The 18,556-nt window shown below is 48.7% G+C and overlaps 1 protein-coding gene across 13 annotated transcripts in view; it reads left to right on the top strand.

Annotated features, from left to right (window-relative positions):
- Positions 1–18,556, top strand: part of prrc2c (proline-rich coiled-coil 2C) — a 34,980-nt gene that overhangs the window by 11,090 nt on the left and 5,334 nt on the right. For 6 of the 13 annotated variants that reach the window (XM_079505268.1, XM_079505266.1, XM_079505265.1 and 3 more), the window contains exons 11-28: positions 190–1,030; positions 1,210–1,382; positions 2,209–2,470; positions 3,259–3,469; positions 3,639–6,104; positions 8,851–9,002; positions 10,369–10,523; positions 11,070–11,481; positions 11,918–12,009; positions 12,353–12,553; positions 12,894–13,154; positions 13,829–13,921; positions 14,430–14,531; positions 14,867–15,035; positions 15,280–15,492; positions 17,266–17,486; positions 17,651–17,841; positions 18,231–18,462. In XM_079505268.1, the coding sequence (XP_079361394.1) occupies positions 190–1,030; positions 1,210–1,382; positions 2,209–2,470; positions 3,259–3,469; positions 3,639–6,104; positions 8,851–9,002; positions 10,369–10,523; positions 11,070–11,481; positions 11,918–12,009; positions 12,353–12,553; positions 12,894–13,154; positions 13,829–13,921; positions 14,430–14,531; positions 14,867–15,035; positions 15,280–15,492; positions 17,266–17,486; positions 17,651–17,841; positions 18,231–18,462 (6,447 nt within the window). The remainder of the gene's footprint in view (positions 1–189; positions 1,031–1,209; positions 1,383–2,208; positions 2,471–3,258; positions 3,470–3,638; positions 6,105–8,850; positions 9,003–10,368; positions 10,524–11,069; positions 11,482–11,917; positions 12,010–12,352; positions 12,554–12,893; positions 13,155–13,828; positions 13,922–14,429; positions 14,532–14,866; positions 15,036–15,279; positions 15,493–17,265; positions 17,487–17,650; positions 17,842–18,230; positions 18,463–18,556) is intronic. The other 7 variants (XM_079505259.1, XM_079505260.1, XM_079505262.1 and 4 more) reach the window with 3 other exon arrangements.

Raw genomic sequence — 18,556 nt, 5'->3', positions numbered from 1 at the left:
AAAAAAATGTGAAGGTGAATGATGATGATAGCTTAGTTTATGTAACTATGTAAATATGTATGCAAAATGTCCTATGACATGCATCCTGACTTCTATGCTGGACATTGTTTGAATACCTGTGAAATACCTGAATGTTGGATATCATTAGAATTAGTAGTTTTGATAAATTGTTCCCTTCTTTATGGTCAGGGTGGTGGTCGTTCGGTGAGTGGTGTTGCCCATCGTGGGGCCAAACCACTGACCACCGCACCGCCTGCTGGCGAGGAGGACTCGGATGCCTGGCGGCTGAAGCGCAAGAAGCAATCAGACCTCACTGAAGCCGTGGAACGAGCCAGGCGGAGACGAGAGGAGGAGGAGAAACGGATGGGGGAGCAGCGGCTTGCCGCGTGCGCCGAAAAACTTAAACGCCTCAATGAGAAACACAGACCGGTATCCGAGACCAAACCCACACCCGTCGCCGCCGCCGCCGCCGAGGCCACCAGTGAGGAGAGCGTAGCCGTTCGAGAGGCAACGCCTCCGCCATCGGCTCCGACCCCCGCTTCCAGCCCTGCCCCCCCTTCTATGCCGATTGCACAACCCCAGCCCCCAGTCATGCAAGCTCCTCTGCCGGACAGGGAGAGAGAGATGGTAGAAAGAGAGAGGGCAGAGAGGGACAGGGCAGAGAGGGACAGGGCAGAGAGGGACTTGGCAGAGAGGGACTTGGCAGAGAGGGACATGGCAGAGAGGGACATGGCAGAGAGGGACATGGCAGAGCACGAGCGGGCAGAACGAGAGAGGGAGAAGATGGAGAGGGAGAGGGAGATGGAGATGGAGAGGGAGAGAGTGGAGCCCATCGTGGAGGAGGAGGTTGACTTTATGCCCTGCCAGCCCATTCCCCCTGTCCCCGTGCAGAGGCCCGTCGTCGTAACCCCGGAGCCTCCGAGTGGACCGGAGGACTCCCTGGCCGAAGAAGGGCCTCTGGTGGAGGAGAACCAAGCTGACAGGAACCCCAGTCCTATCCAAGACTATTTCAACATAGACGAAAGCAGAGGTTAGCCCACTCATGGAATCTGATGTGTTTAGATTTAGATATCGTTGCTGTCAGGATGAAACCTCCTAATGTCCATATTCTAACTTTTTGTGTATTGTTTTGTAAATTAATGCGCTATTACTTCCAAATACATGATTCCAAATACTTGTATGTTGTCTGTATGCGTGTGTTCCCAACAGTGGATGAGCCCCACCTGTCTGTGCCACGTGTCGAACCCCCTACTGGGGAGGACAGCCCTGTGGTACCCCTGGAGCTGGAGGGAGAGGCAGGGGCCGCCATGCGGCCTGCTCTTACCTCGGGATACTCCAAACAATTCCAGAAGTCTCTGCCTCCTCGCTTCCTCAGGCAGCAGGTTTGTGTGTCTGTATAGAGCAACCTGTACTCTCATCTCCCTCCTGTATGTCAAGCGGTGGAATGACCTCCCCCAATCTTACAACCACAGTCTCAAAACTCTTCTTACTCCACCTCACCCCCTAGCTCTCCTTATTTCTTTGTATCAGTACTTACTATTTAGATACACTTTGTTATTAGTGGCATGAACTTCATGCCACTTACTTTGATCTTGCACTTTGTCTCTCTGGAGAAACATATCTGCTAAAGGCCAAAATTGTAAATTGTCTGCTTAAGTGAAATATGACCCCCTTTTGAGTGGTGTAAACCACTCCTACGACTGGCTTTGTTAGTCTGTCTGTGCTCAAAAAATGAGCATGGTTGCTACGGTCACCCAGTTCACCCGGGTGTGATTTCATTACGTCAGACATTACGTCAGACCACAGCTGATCAGGCTATATAAGACCTTACACCACTCAGTTCACACGGGTGTGATTTTTTAATTGTAGTATAACTTTCATCTTTAGTAGCTACTTAAATGCTTTAAGTTTACTCTGGATCAATTTTGTTAGTGCACTACCTTGGATCATTTTTTTTTTTTTTCTTTTGTTTTAAAGATATTTTTTGCGGCTTACGCCTTTTATTGGTTTTTGAAGGGACAGACTGTAGGCTGACAGGAAACGGGAGAGAGATGGGGGAAGACATGCAGTAAAGGCCGTGTCGGGCTCGGGAGTCGAACCCGCGGCACACTGCGACTGGATTACCAGTCGGGTGCCCAGACGGTTACGCCACCGCCTGGGCTGGATCTTATTTTCTAACATGTTGTCATTGTTCTTGGTCTCACACAGGAGCAGATGAAACAACAGCAGTGGCAGCAGCAGCAGCAGCAGCAGACTGGACGTTCCGTATCCCCCTCAGGTGGTGGAGTAGCCCCACCATCCCAACAGCAGCAGCAGCAGCACCGCTCCATGTATCAGCCCATGGGCCCCCACCACCAACACCTGGCCTCTATGGGGTTTGACCCCCGCTGGATCATGATGCAGTCCTACATGGACCCCCGGATGATATCAGGGCGACCGCCCATGGACATGCCACCTAGCATGCATCCTGGTTAGTGACGTGCTGCTTAGGTGTGCACTAGCCTTGCGTAGCCAGCCTTCATCTGCCTACAATGCATATTGCCCCAGGCAATTCTTGCCCCTCTCAATTGTCGACGAGCCAACCAGATTCTGGAACCAGGCTATAACCAACAAGGGGCCAGTATGCAAATATAGGGCAGGACATTGCAGGAAAAAAATATAATACTGTGAGGGACGAGACTAATATCCACGCAGTGATATTGGTATCGCTACGTGTGTGCAGTCGCAGAATTGGGGGGGTGAAATTCAGGGAATCCTTGTAGCTGTTACAGTAACAGTTTGCATATGCGTAGCACATGACCCATTTGTCATGGTTTGCAATCCAGCCCATAAGCTTGCAAACTGTTCTACCCTTTAGTTTTCATGTCATTCCCACATTATCCTATACTATGCTATTAAATAATGCAGAAATTCCAGTAGAAACGCACAACCAAAAAAATCAGTGTAAATGGTAATTTAGGGATGGGACGCTTATTGTAAATCGATTTGTGCAAGTGAAGTGTACCAAATGCGCTCTTTACAGGTGACGGTCTGTTTTTATCAAGAACCGAGGGAATTTGCTCAATTTGTAGCTCAACAAAAAGCTAATTCTTCCTAGTGTATGTAATGGAGGACAATTTCACGATACATTTAAATCTCTGCGATACCATTATTGTGAGCGTTTTTTTATCACGATAAACAATGATTATCCGGTATCCTCTGTTAAATATAAATACTGTCGTCCTGATATAATGGTTCCTCCATTGCTGTCCTCTACAGGGAGGATGCCGCCTAAGCAGATTGTGCGCAGGGATCCCGGAGACAACTCAAGCTCCAGTTCTGACTCCTTTGACCACTTGACTCGACCCATCCGAGACCACAGTCTGCCCTCGGAGCCACGGATGGTGTGGGGGTCTGACCCATATCCTCAGTCAGAACCCTTACCGTCTGTCACTCCTCCCATAGGTCGGGATGACTGCAAGGAACCCAGGTGAGAATGCACAGCAGAAAGTTTAAAAAACAAGGGGGTTGCACACATCCAGTCCCTCGCTGGTGCTGGACTAAAGGTTGATGCATAGCAGAAAACCTCGATCCTTTATTGGTTGTTCCTTTTGATAGTTTTCTGAATACAACTCTCATCCCCTGTTTTTCTTCTGCAGGATGGACTCTGGTTTAGATCTGGACAGGGGACTTCCACCCATATACCAGCAAGACCATAGCTCACTGGACTCGCGTAAAAATGACTTCTTTCGGGACCCCACAGAGTCCTTGTCTGCGTTCGGCCACGTCCCAGAGGATGCCACTGGGCCTCTGGACAGGGCACCGGTCAGCTCTGGCTTTGACCTTGAGGAACCAGGCCTTCCCAGTGGAGAAGAGGTGGAAGCCCTCGGCCAAGCCATGCTCCAAAGGAGTGTCTCTCACGGCTCCAGCCACTCCCTCAAATTGGATGAGCCTAGGTTCGAGGGTCTTCCCCTGGGAGCAAAATCACTAGAGGTCCAGGACTCAGGGGAGAGGGCAGAAGATAAATCGCGAAATGAGTCCTTCTCCCAGGCTGCCGTGACCAACAACAGGGCTACGCCGCCTGCCGATGGGCTCCACAAAGCCGAGAAGCTGCCCTTGCCGGCTCCTAGTAAGCAAAAGGCTGAGCTGCGCTGGGGTGGGAGGTCTGGGACTGGGCGTAGGGAAGGACCCGGGGGAGAGAGACCGCTCCGCAGATCTGGGCCAATAAAGAAACCTGTTCTAAGGGACATGAAAGAGGAGAGGGAGCAGAGGGAGGAGAGAGAGAAGAGACACGAGAGAGGAGAAAGGGGAGAGAGACCGAAGAAGGAAACGGTGGCCAAAGCACCCTCTGCAGCCGCGGCTGTGTCCGAAGGCTCCAGGCCTCAGGGTGAGGGGAAGAGAGAAGCTGCAGAGGAAACGCCCTCCTCTATCTCTCAGAGACCCAGAGACCCTCAGCTTTCATCTGGAGCCCCAACCTCTTCCTCTCAAGAAGAGAAAGCAGACAAGCCACCAAGCAATGACAAGCACCATGAGCCTAAACTGCCCTCCAGGAAAGAGTCCAACCTGCCTCCACGCTCTTACAGACGAGAGGAGAGGGAGAGGGAACGGGAGAGGGAGATGGACAGGGACAGGGACAGAGAGAGGGATAGGGACAGGGACCGAGAGGGGAACTGGCCCATTGATCCCAATTTCAAAGCACGTGGCCGAGGGGAGTACTATGCCAGGGGGCGGAGCTTTCGAGGGACCTACGGGGGGAGGCGAGGGGGCGGTCGTGGTCGCAGCCGAGGAGACTACCCTTACCGGGAGCCTAGATCACGCTCTGATCTTGCTCCTGGAGCTTCTGCTGCGTTCCGCAACCGCGAGGAGAGCGAGACACGGAGCGAGAGCTCAGACTTTGAGGTCGTGCCCAAACGCAGGCGACGCAGAGGTTCCAACACGGATTCAGAAAGCGAGGGTGGGAGGGAGTCCGCCAGCGACACCGGGCCTTCGGACCGCGAGCCTAGCACCAAACCCAGCCGACCACTCAGGCGGGAATTGCCCGGGGAGGTAAGGCCTGGCCCACACAAGCCAGGCTTTGGCCCTCCTCACATGGGGGAGAAAGGTGGGCCACGAGGGGATGATGAAGGCAGGCCTAAGCCAGGCTTCCTCCCTAAAGGAGAGCCCTCCCGGCGAGGTAGAGGAGGGATGTACAGTAGACGAGGAGTGGCAAGGGAGCGCGGCGCCCCTCGTTCGGCTCCTCTCAGGCGGCCGTCGGCTAGAGAGTCCTCTCAGTGGCCCTCTAAACCCATGGAGACATTCAGACCTGAGGACACAGAGTCCACGTCCTCCAGATACGATCACCCTCGCCATGACCGTGACCGACGCCCCCCCACTTATGACAGTAAGAAGTTTGGTGAGGGAGCTCCCCAGAGCAACAGAGAGAGGCCCCGAAGGCCCCGACCAGCACGCCCCCCAAGGCAAGACAAACCCCCTCGCTTCCGTCGGCTGAAGGAAAGGGAGGCTGCGGGGCTGGCTGCTGGAGAGCCTGGCACCAGTCCTCCTGCCTCTCTACCGCCGGTGCCTGCCTCTTCTGCTGCAGCACCCGCTTCACTCTCCCCAACACTATCCAGAGCTCCAGGAACCCCCGTCACTGTGCCTGCAGAAGCAGGGGCCACTGCATCTGCTGCTGACCTTCCTTCCGCTGTAGAAGCCTGCTTGCCTGATACAGGCAGCCCTACTGTCACTGCCGTCGGCACCAAGTCACCCGACCTGTCCAATCAGAACTCCTCAGACCAAGCCAACGAGGAATGGGAAACTGCCTCAGAGAGCAGTGACTTCAACGAACGGAGGGAGCGTGAGGAGAGGAGGGGCGCACTGGAGGCCGCTAACGCAGCAGCCGCCGCCTCCTCTCCTCCTGCACCTGCACCTCCTCAGGGCTCCGTGACCCCAAATAAAACCTCACCCGAAGGTGGGGTGACGCCCAAACGAGAACTGTTTGGAGCTGCTGCAGCTAAGAGGAGTTTCTCCAGCCAGAGGCCTACAGAGAGACCGAACCGGAGAGGCAACAGCGGGGCCAAAACCAGCCGCAGCTACGCTGGCGCAAAGGGAGAGCGGAGAGGAGGAGGAGGCAGAGCTGGCCGCAGAGGGTAAGTTACACAAAACAGGCTATTGTCTCTTCCGAAGCATTTAATACCATCTGCTGACATTACACAATGAAGTAGAGTCATTGAGCAGTGTACACTGAATACAACAGTTACTGTAGGGTTATTCAGCCACATTAGCAAGTGCATAGTAGTTCATGTAGTGTACTGTATTTCCCTGTAGGTTCTTGATAATTCATTACTCTAGTTTGTTGAATATGTTCTCTTCATTCCCCTCTATATCTCGACTCGTTCTCTAGGGCTTGGCGGTTATAATTGGCCATCAAAGTGTTTCCGTGTAGTTAAATATAGTCGACAGTGCTTATTTTTAGGCTGCTGCTCTCTGCCGTGGCCTTGCTGCTGGAGAATAGAATGAAAACACTTTGTCCATCTGCCAACTTGTCTCAACACTCTAGTTGTGCCTTGCTTGTCATGTTCTGTTACTGAAACGAAATGACTCCAGACATGGACACAAATTGACCCTGAACTCGGAAGGAAAGGCAGTGCTATGTAAACATTCCTGATGAATTGTATGTCCATTAAATGGCTAATCAATTTAGCTGCATACTGTGAACTTACGTTTACTTGCACAGGGGGATGGTGGTGATTATATAGATAGAGTAAGAACTAACCCTTGGAATTGGTGGGCCATGTTTGGGGATTTCTGGTGGTGCAGGTGGGTGCCCACCAGCCACCCCACCACTGTGGAGACTGGGGTTTGATTCATAAAGTGGGAAGCCGGCAAGGGAGGGCATTCTCTGTTACACCATATGTGACTCCTGCAGGTTGTTAAGCAGGTCATGGGTCCTAATCAACACGCGTCTTGTTCCTCCGTCCTCCAGTCATGACCCTGAAATCCATTGAGTTCCGCCACCTTGAGACGTGTGGGGACAAGATTTATGTCATATTTGGCGGACATTTGACCTAATTTCTCCCTTCATTGTCAATGGCAAATATTGAGACGTGTGGGGACAAAAGCTGTATATAGGAGGGGCTAGCGCCCCCTCAAAAAAATCACACTTGTGTGAAGTGAGGGGCGCTCCTATCATCATGCATCATATTCCGTACTCAGCCAATCAGCGGAGCACATTCCGTGCTCGTCTATCTAACATAATAATTAAGCAAATGTCTATGTCCTATCCCCCGTGCTCCTCACTGGCTTGCCCAGTTGATCTCAATTTGCACATGAGTGCCATGTTTATAACCCTGGTTGAAATGGCTTGATTGGATTTGTATATGTGACCTATGTTTTATTTAATTTAATTATTCTCATGATCACATGACTGTCACTCTGGTCATGTGCTACTTCTTAACAACATCCTCTTTATCTAGAGACTGTTTTGTCTCCTTTAATTCCTACACTATTAACCCTCGCCCACAGCAAACTACTTATTTGGCCTGTTTCCACCTGGTAACTAACTCATTACTGTTCAAATTATTCAAATTATAATTGAACCAGGATAGAATTATTGCTGCTAAAAATGTGCTCACGACACATTGATGGTCCGTTCCGTTTAGGAACACGTGATCTCTGTAATTGCTTTTCTCATTAACTGCTCTGCTATCTCTCCTGTCCCTGTCTCTTAGTTTAACTAAAACTAAGATGAGAGAACATAATTTATGACTCAATTTTTTGCTTCACTACATTGGCTCCCGGTTTTATGATTGATTTTAAAATTCTGTTTATAAAGCTCTCAACGGTCTCGCACCTTCCTACCTGTATGACTGTCAGTCCCAAACCGCTCCCTCCGGTCCTCCACTGCTGGCCTGCTCGATATGGCAACTAAAAAACACGGTGAAGCAGCTTTCTGCTCCTACGGGCCGACTGCGTGGAACAAACTCCCACACCTTTGGCAGGCAGTCTCTGTAGACATTTTTAAAGCACAGCGCAAGAGATTATTCATGTCCTCACTGTATTGCCTTATTCACTGCCATTATTTTAATGTTTTATGCCTTTGCTTTTCTTTCCTTTTATTCTGTAAAGCAATGTGAAGCTGCATTTCATGTCATGAAAGGTGCTATACAAATAAAGAGACGGTTGTAGAATTTTAATTAAAAATAGAGAGCCACTGATGTAGACACTCATGGATGTAATTCATTTGTAACATGTCTATGGCTGTGAGGTACTTCGCTCATACGTCCTGAGATTTCTAGCAGCTCACACAATGTCATTCATGTCTCACTCACAGCTTTGATTGGTTTGGCCTGAGGATCTGTGTTGTTCAAAGGAGATCAACAACAGATCTTCTGTACTTAACATGTTTTGGTCGGAACCTAGATATCATTACAATACGGTTCCAACAGTTCAATGTAATATTGAATAACATATCGGCATCATGGATGGGTTTGAACTTTGAAGAGAGACTGGCAGAGGAAGTAAGATCACAAAGATGGGCAAAAGGTCTTAATTCATATTCATGGGTTGAGATTTCCTGAATGCTCAGACACAGGACAGCTGGTCAGTGAGCCAATGTATTGAGAGCTATGATAAGCCATGAGTCATCATAGCTAGGGTTGGGATCCTTACTAATTTGAATGATTCCGGGTCCATAACCATTCCTATAGGGGGTTCCAAATGTACCCCAACAGGTCATACGTGAAGTCCACAAGTTCTAGAAACAATGGAACTGATTCTGCTTCCTCAATGTTGGATCCGATTCCTCCGGATCCCAACCCTAGTCATAGTGATTAGCTTGTCTTATACATTATGAAGTTTTAACTAGGCTTAAATCTGTGTGTTTGTCTCCGACAGGCCGGGAGGACCGCAGAACCCAGAAGTGTTGGGTGGTGCGGGTCAGAGACCTGCCAAAGATCAGTCTTCACGCCGCAAAGATGAAGCCAAACAGGCTGCCAAGAAACCTAAGGAGAACGCACTCTCTCAGTTTGACCTGAACAACTATGCCAGTGAGTGGACTTGCAAATGTTTACATGATATCTTGAAAAGGGTCTGCGTTAGTTTATTCACATTATTATTTTACGATGACGCAGTAACGTGAGTTTCGGTGGCTTACGCAAACACTCGTGTTTTCATCATTGCAGTGTGTACTGTGTATATGAACAGAACTAAACAAAGCCCTAAAGACATGAGCAATTAAGCACACATCCGCAACTCATTTGTATCCATGGTTCCTGTTAAACATTATCGGGATATTGTCTTAAATTTACAGTACATTAACGTAGGAATTTCAGATGGTAGTTTTTGAGGCTGATGAGAAGGAAAAAAATGTCTGAGCAGGTAATAGTGCGACCGCAATGATCATGTTTTAGGGTCGAAAAGAATCACGGCACTCCTCTTTAGATGATGCTCATTCACAGCCTTTTCTCATCTCCGAGGAGAAAAGCCTGCTAGTGACCTAATGCAGAGTGTGTTAATGGGCCGGGTTGTATACACTTCCCTCAGAACTTTCTTTTTTGGCCAATCACGGCACCAGGTTACATGCACAGGGGATGTAAAGGAATCTGTAAAGCCACTTCTTTTGGCGGTAGTTCTGCCAAATTCCAGTACAACTGGGTAGGTCTCGCCTATTCAGTATTTTAGCCGTGATGTGAGCGCCCCCTCCAGAGATACTTCCGGGTCCTACTTTTCTGTCGCTTTTGTGTCCCCATAGAGTTATAATGTGACGCTCCGTCGGACTAAAACTGAGACGAAAACAACCACGAAAGTCTCATTTTACCGCTTTCCTTGCAACAACAAAGCTACTGGTCTCCCAAATCTGGCTGTGACAGGCCGTTTGCTCCACACTGAATACTATCGCCATTTTATTTCATTGTGTCAACTAAATCCTCATTAATGCAAACTATAGATTCAACATACTCTGCACACATTCTAAATATGCCCCCGAAATGTTGTACTGAGCAAATGGCTGAGGCAAGAGGCTGGAAATTGCACAGGTGAAAGGAGTTGGCCTCATTAGGCCCACTGGCAGAGCCTGGCCCAGGTGAAAGGAATTGTCCTCATTAGGCCCACTGGCAGAGCCTGACCAGAGCCTTTTGTGGTGGTTCTGGAGAACCGTGGGTCCGACTGACTCGATACCTGGCACTGCACTCCCTGTGGGGGTGTGGAACACGTGTGTCGAATGTGAAGTCGGTGGGTCAAGCGGTTCTCGAGTTACGTACATTACAACCGTACACATGCACGCAGACAGACAGACGCATTTATAGTAGGATCAAGCAGTACCAGCAGCAACTACTCTACCAAGGCCTAAGTGCATTCTGATGATCTGTAACTGCCACTACCAAAATCCACCCCGTCTCTGTCCCTTCCCTCAAGGTGTTGTGATTATTGACGACCACCCAGAGGTCACCACCATGGAAGACTCCCAGTCTAACCCCAACGATGACGGATTCACCGAGGTGGTGTCGCGCAAACAGCAGAAACGCCTGCAGGACGAGGAGAAACGGAAAAAGGAGGAGCAAACCACCCAGGTGAGAGGAAGCGTCCATTGACACACCGATGACTGATCTTCCATGAAAGATGGTTTGCATGCATCACTTCCTGCCTGTGAAATCAGACAGGTTCTTTTATCCGGGGAATTCTTCAAAATAATGGCGCTAGAGTGAAAGCAGATGAAGCAGATTTTACTCTGAAAAGCCATGCCTTCCCGTTACCCCCCAAAACCGGGAGGCATAATCTTCTGTTCTTACCTTATGCTGGTACATCTCTAAAGTCTCTCTAGAAGCGTTTATATTCCAAACGAGATGCTTCCTGAAGTCAGAAATGAAGACAGAACATTGCCCTTTTGGTCTAAACCATGGAGACGCTCTAGATTTATGAGTGTTATGATGCACGAAACAAGGAGTATACTGAAGAAGGAAAGGCCAACCCCAAAAAAGACCTAAAGACGCCTATACACGTCAAGGCACCCTGTGGTTTTGATTCTAAAGACGTGTATACACGTCATTAGCATAATTACTGTTAACTCTTTGTGTGCCGGGTACTTCAGCTACTAATATAAATGTTTCTCCCAACAGAACTGGGGAAAGAAAGGCTCTGGTGAAAAAGGCAGAGGTAGTGGAGGAAAGCTTCCACCTCGATTTGCTAAGAAATCGCAACAGCAGCAACAACAACATAAGCAACAAGAACAGCAGCAGCAGCAAGCTGCCCAGCCTCCGCCTGCAGCAGCTCCTGTCCCCAAGCCCCCACCACCCATCTCTGCCCCGCAGCATGCCCACCCAGCCCCCTCACAGCCTGCCGCTGCCCCTCCACAGACTCTGGAAGGAACGGTCGCACCGCTACCCTCCATAGCGCCCGCTCCAGTCACCATGGACTTCACCTCTAAAACAACACTACCCCCAGCCCCCGCGCAGCCGCACAGCACTCTGGGTACGGAGCTGTGGGAGAACAAGGCTGCCAGCTCCACCGTCCTGCCTGATGTGACGAAACGTGAGTAGCCCCAGTTCTCTACATCAGTTTCCGGACCAATTGTTATGGGTTCACAGGTGAATTCACAGGTGAATATTCCAACATTCTTGTAGTATTTCATGAATAAATATAAAAATATCAAATTTTCTATCTTTTTTTTTCTTCTTTTTTTTAAGTGGTAGTGGTGAAAAATCCCCAAGCTCGCATTGAGGTGCTGTGCATTGTGAGCTGGTAGATCAGCTATTTTCTGTAGTTCATGTCCCGGCCAACGTCGTTCTCTTTTAGTTCTTGTGCTAAAACGTTTGGGAACCCCTGCTCTAGATAATGATTTATTTTTTTACATGTTTCGATTAAGCGTTTCGGAATATGCTTTGGCTTGATCCATATTGCAGAAAAGTACTACGCATGGGAGATTTTGTTTTTGTACAGTGAAAGTAATGTGACTGTATCTTTTCAGTTGGCCCAATCAGCCCTCCCCAGCCGCTGCCCCCCTCTGTTAGTGCCTGGAACAAACCTCTCACATCCTTCACCGGGACAGTCACCTCTGAGGTATGGCTTATCTTCACATGTTTTTAGTTTTCAACTGCACTCGTGTCATTGTGCTTTTATGAAAGCTAATGTGGATGAAAGAGAAATATTGTTTCATTTACAAAAAAAAAATCACACCCGTGTGAACTTAGTGGTGCAACTACACATTTAGTGATGTCAGTGACGTGACGTCACATACTAACCATAGCAACCATGCTCGTTTTTTTGGTTGCTAACCATAGCAACCATGCTCGTTTTTGTTGGTACGAACAAACATGGGTACACGGGTACAAAGCCAGTTGTTGGAGTGGTTTGCACCACTCAAAAAGAAGGGGAAAAAAATATATATTGTTTTCTCTACTAGGGTGTAAAGTCCGGAACGGAGTGCGGAGTGGAGTTGGGTATGGACAGTATTCAGTTTGGAGCCCCCTCATCTGCAGGCAGCACAGACAGTGACGGGGTCCCGGCCTTGCTAGAGACTGTTTCAGACAACATACTACCCGCTCCGAAAGAACAGAGACAGAAACAACCCCGAGCTGGGCCCATCAAGACACAGAAGGTACTGGTAAGTACTGCTTTGAAATGGACATAATGGTATGGTCTACCTACATTTGACTAAAACTCCCAAATTACACCCTGTGGAGCCTTGAATACAGTGAATGAAGAAAGAATTCAAAAACAAGATAAGAAAGTAGAGACTGTTCATGTGAAAAGCTTTGTAAAAGTCCTAGGGTGAATGAAGAATCCAAAATCAAGATAAAGTACAGAATTGTTTATGTGATATCTTATTAAAAGTCCTGCTTTTAAAGTGCTGATACCTGCCGACACCCTTATCTATCTAACAGAGAAGTTACCTTGGAGGGAAGAAAAAAATCTTCTAATCTTTTGAAATCTCTCTCTCCCAGCTCCCGGAGATGGAGCCAGTGGAGACCAAGGAGTATAAGCCGGGCCCCATTGGAAAAGAGCGCTCCCTGAAGAACCGCAAGGCCAAAGACGCACGTGGAGGTGAAGTTGAGGGCATTGAGGCGGGAGCGCCTGCAGGAGTAGGAGTGAGCAGAGCCACCGACTCCAGCCCCCCCATCTCCGACGCCACCGTCCCAGAGATGGGTGGAGTCATCGAGGGCATGATCACGGTCCCCTTAGCAGAGTACACCAGCAACTCCAAGGTAGACCATTATTGGCTCACTATACAGCCAATGGATGTATATATCGCTCCTGCCCGTGGTCGGGCAGGAACCTCATATGTCCATATTCTGACTTTTTGTGAATGAATGCCCTACTAACCTACTTGATCACAGTGTCACACAAGTAGCAGATCTGCAAGCTCAAAACGTGGTGTGAAGCCGCACGTTTCGAGCTTGGTAGATCTACTACTTTTGTCGTTTTTATTTGAATCCTGGAAAGTAACAATTTTGGGACATATGAGGTTTCCACCTGACAGATGATATAGAAATGTTATTCTGATCAACAAGAACAAAAAAGCCTAACTGCACCAATAACCATTCATTTCCAGAGTTTGCTCCACTGAATGCTATGCTAACTCTTGGCATGAGCAGGGGTCTAGTCATCTGATTTGGGCTTTGTTGTTTTCTTTTGCTTATCTATGTATATTTTGTGTGCAGTACTTGGATAGAATGGCTGTTTCGACACGTTATATCTGGTAGGTCGTCCTTCCTAGAGGGAGTGTTTCAGTGTAATTTTGATGTTGATATAGTTTTTTTTTTGTAGGCAAAGCCCTTGCTGCTGTCATACCCTGAACCGCACCCTTTCAGATATGATAGCTTCAGTGTAACTATCTAGTGCATAAAGTGTTTGTACTAATGTCCCTCTCTCCCTCCAGGAGTGTGTTTCTGACTACACAGCCCCTTCCTCCTCCATGGCTGACAGCGTTCCAACAGGAGTTAGCAAACTGGAGGACAGCCTGGTGGCCAGTGTGAGTACTACTGTATGGTTGCATGGCCTCATACTATACACAGTCCCTAGATCAGTACTTCTCAAACGCTGTGAGCCTATAAGTCTTATATTTTTAGGTCAGATGTAGACCCTGAGGGTCCCCGGACCCCACCTTGAGAACCACTGCCCTAGATGGCAGGGGTGAAACTTATCGATTTAGTCCATTAAAACAAGATATATCGATTTTTCATTTTTTTTATCATTATTTTTAAGTAGCAGATCTTCAAGCTCAAAATGTGTACATCTGCTATTTTTCTGCCACACTTGAGTGGTCAGTTATCAAAAACATGCTACTGGATTTTTTTTTTATGAATTGAAGTAACAAATCGATAGCTGTAGATGAAAACCAGCAGGTTCAAGACTGCTGTCATTTTCTAGCTAAAAATAGAAAATACATTAGATTTGAGCTCTGAGGGAATCAACCATATAGTTGTAAGTGACCCGTTGGCAGTGTTTCCTAACGAGCTGTTATGTGACCTGAACACTAGGTGGCGCTACCCCACTCCTTGCCCCTGCCTCGGCGAGAAGCTCTGCAGCAGAGCTCCAGCCTCAGCACCGTCTCCCCTGCTACTGTTGACCTCACACTGAAGGTACACACACACACAACTACTGTTGACCTCACACTGAAGGTACACACAAACAACTACTGTTGACCTCACACTGAAGGTACACACACATTCACTTGCTCACCTACTGAATCAGTCCTTTAAGTAACGTAATCGACGCAAGAAGACATACGCAACGGCGGGTGAGAGAAATGTCTCCCCTTGCGTCACGTCAGTTACGTGATCCGTCTCGATCCGTCCGCTTGTGATCGGATCCCAAGCCCACGCAAGGAATTGCTTACGTTGCGTTGCTAGGCAAGGGAGGTGCAATAAATGTTGCAGACGTCATGAACCGGGACTTGTGTGTGTGTCTCCTCCAGATGGAGTCTGCTCGTAAGGCGTGGGAGAACTCCCCCAGCCTGGTGGAGAAGAGTTCACCGGTCACCACCACCTCCCCCATCACCTCCTGCACCGCCTCCTACTCCTCCTTCTCGGCGTCCATGCCTCAGATTCCTGTGGCCTCGGTGACTCCTAGCACCTCGCTGACGGGTAACATTCCCCTCGAAGTACCTTCACGGTTCTCGTGTGCTTTTTATACTGCGTTTGAGTCACGGGAATGACATTAAAATGTAGAATGTTATTGTCCTGGAAAATGTGTGTGTATAACAAAGGGGTGGCTGCTTTTGTGAGGTACAAATCTGTCGGGGTAGGGGAGAGCAGTATGTTCAGATCTACCTACGTCGCAAAAGTGGACAGGGATTTGTTTTTCTTATTCGTTGCCTCTGTCCTCCAGGCTCGGGGACGTACACCACTTCCTCCCTGAGCACCAAGACCACCACGGCCTCCGACCCCCCGAACATCTGTAAGGTAAAGCCCCAGCAGCTGCAGGGCGGAGGTCTGTCCTCCTCCGTCGTCGGCAGCAGCTTCTCCCAGCTGGGCTGTGTGCCTGCCCTTCTGCCCCAGCAACAGCAGACCCCACAGGTCTACGTCTCCCAGTCTGCAGCAGGTAAGAGAACCCGCACCTTGCTGTTTCTCTTTCTAACAATGATGTGCTGCTCTCTCAGGATCACAACAGTGCATCTCGAGCTGTCACAATTATTACATCATTGTCTAATAGCAATTATTTGAAATCACTTATTTTGCTTAATTGTCAAATTGTACAAGCTTACAAGTAGATCAGCTATTTCTGCTTTAAAGGACAACTTTTGTTTTTTTTCAACCAAGGTTCATGTTTTAGGTAGTTATTAGAGAAAGTAAAAGATGAGTTATTTTTTTCTTTCATTTGCTGCTTTCTTTCGTTTTAGGGATATTAGCTGATTTTGACAGGGGGGCGGGGGCATTCGAGCATGGGGCTAAATATGTATTGTTTTACAAAATGTTATAGCGATTTATTTTTCAGTGGTGCAACCCACTCCCTTACGGTGGGTGGGTGGCTGGCTGCCTGGCTGGCTGGCTGGGTGGGTCTGAGCACGAAAACAGCATGGTAGTTTTTCACCACATGTGCGCAACCTAACGCACACAAACACACACGCACATATTAACTATCACATATGGTTATCACATATGGTTATCACATATGGTTTCGGGTATGCCAGTACAGTACAGTAGAGGGTACAGTAGAGGGACCCCCCACACGGTAACTCTGTCATTTCTCAACCGTTTCGGACGCGGGGCGGCTCGCCGGAATCGGGCCGGCACCCTGGGTGCGTTCATGTGGTTGTAGTTTGAGAACCACTATAGAACCTTAGGTTTTTCAGAGAAGTGTCAAGATTTAGAAGACATTTGTAGAATCTGGCCTTAATCCTAAATGGGTTAAAAAAATATATTACGTTAGCTGTGCAATTCTGATTACGAAGCCTAAAATGCAAACCAAATTTTAATTTGTAGCATGCTCCACTGTTCTATGCCAAAAACCCAAGTAATCTTCAACTTAAATGTTGTAATGCTGCTGTCTGTTTTCAGAGCTGAACACCACCCAGTGGGAGGCTCTCTTCATTAGCCTCTTATCAGAGGAATGTACTGTAGACCCTCGTGGCCCACATTATTAGCAGTCCATTATTATTATCATCACAGCTTTATGATTTTCCGCTCAATTATACAGTCGGGTCACCCAGGCACTGGATCTATGGATTCAGCACTTGTTTACCTTTTTCATTTCCATCTAGAAAATGTGCTCGGTAAAGCCATCCTACTATAAATGTGCCACGTCTCTGCGTACGTGAGTGCATATGTGTGTGTACGGTTGTAAACTCGAGAACCGTTTGACCCACCGACTTCACATTCGACACACGCGTTCCACACCCCCACAGGGAGTGCACTGCCAGGTATCGAGTCGGTCGGACCCACGGTTATCCTGAACCACCACAAAAGGCTCTGGTCAGGCTCTGCTAGTGGGCCTAATGAGGCCAATTCCTTTCACCTGGGCCAGGCTCTGCCAGTCGGCCTAATGAGGCCAACTCCTTTCACCTGTGCAATTTCCAGCCTCTGCCTCAGCCAATCCGGCTCTGCCAGTGGCGCAAATTGATTGCCAAGTACTCACAGGACACAGCACACACTCCACACAGGCACATACACAGATCTCCATGTGGGACACCGGCTGACAGTTAAAACGGGTGCTATGATGACGTATATCATTAGGTTCCCAAGTTGCATCGTTCCCATCGTTCGCTGACTGCGACGGGCACGTACAGGTCTAGTGGATTCAATTATCTGTAACCCCATCTGTAATTGTTTTGCCATTGTTGAGTTGGATTGTTTTCTAAATATTGTGTCTGTCCAGGTTCTGCAGCCCAGATCCCAGCTTTCTACATGGACACTAGCCACCTTTTCAGCACGCCACACCCTCGCCTGGCTCCGCCCTCCATGGCCCAGCAGCAAGGCTTCCAGCCGGGACTCTCCCAGGTACAGTACAGTGGTTCGGGAGATAGACGGCAGGACATCAACTCGCATCCTGTTGGCCATTACGCTGATCTAATACAGCGTAGAACGAACGTTCTGCAGGTAGGAGTTCAGTGTCCTGCCATCAAGGATCTAAATCTACAGTTGATTTTGTCAACAAATGTATTTTGCCAGGCCTCAATGGTGTCGTAATGGCTGATTTTACACTTGATGTGTTTTTAAATCCTCTACCATCCGTGCTTGTCTCTCTGTGCTTCCCCCTGTAGCCAACAGCGGTACAGCAGATTCCAATCCCCATCTACGCCCCTCTGCAGGGGCAGCCCCAGCACCAACACCAGCACCAACACCAACATCAACACCAACACCAACATACACACCAAGCCCAGCTAGGGCTCAACACTGGGCCTCCAGTCTCCCAACCTCAGGACCTGTTCAGCTCCTCCCTGCAACCTTATAGGTAAAACACAGACTCGAATATTTACTTTTGCACTGCAACACATTGCAGATGACTCCACCAGTTGAGACCAAAAGAGACCAACTTTTCCCAGGCTCATGTCTAGGCCTGTAGTGGTCAGGAGGTGCACGCACATCCAATACAATTCAACGGGTGCTCGAACAAAAGTGATAAACTAAAGAGAAGGATGGAAGTCTGCACAGCGTTTTTATGTGGCCTTCGTCACATAAGCCGATATTACCGCTATTTGGTAATAAATTATTTTGGGAGCATTCAAAACGGTGTGCAGACTTCCTCCTCATGGTCTAGGCCTGTCACAATTATTACATAATCGTCTAATCGCAATCATTTGTTTAAATCGTTGATGGGCCTACTCACGTCTTTTCCCACAGGTCTCAGCAGGCGTTCATGCAGAGCAGCCTGTCCCAGGCCTCCATGATGCTGTCGGGACCGTCCCTACACAGCTACCCCGGCGTGCAGGCCTCCGAGCTGGGCAAGCCTCAGTCCAGCCTAGCCTACCAGCAGCAGTCCTCCACCCAGCACATCCCCATCCTGTTTGAGCCCCAGCTCAACCAGCCGTCTGGGATGGGAGGCTCCCAGCTAATTGATCCACACTTACTGCAGGTACTAATAATGATAATGGCGCATAACTCTTTAATTTCCTGCTCACATTGCTACAGATTTTAGACTATGATACTGCATTGAAGTGTACTGATGT

This window comes from Electrona antarctica, assembly GCF_951216825.1.
Source record: "Electrona antarctica genome assembly, chromosome: 7".
Lineage (NCBI taxonomy): Eukaryota > Metazoa > Chordata > Actinopteri > Myctophiformes > Myctophidae > Electrona > Electrona antarctica.
This window is presented reverse-complemented; position numbering and strand designations above follow the sequence as displayed.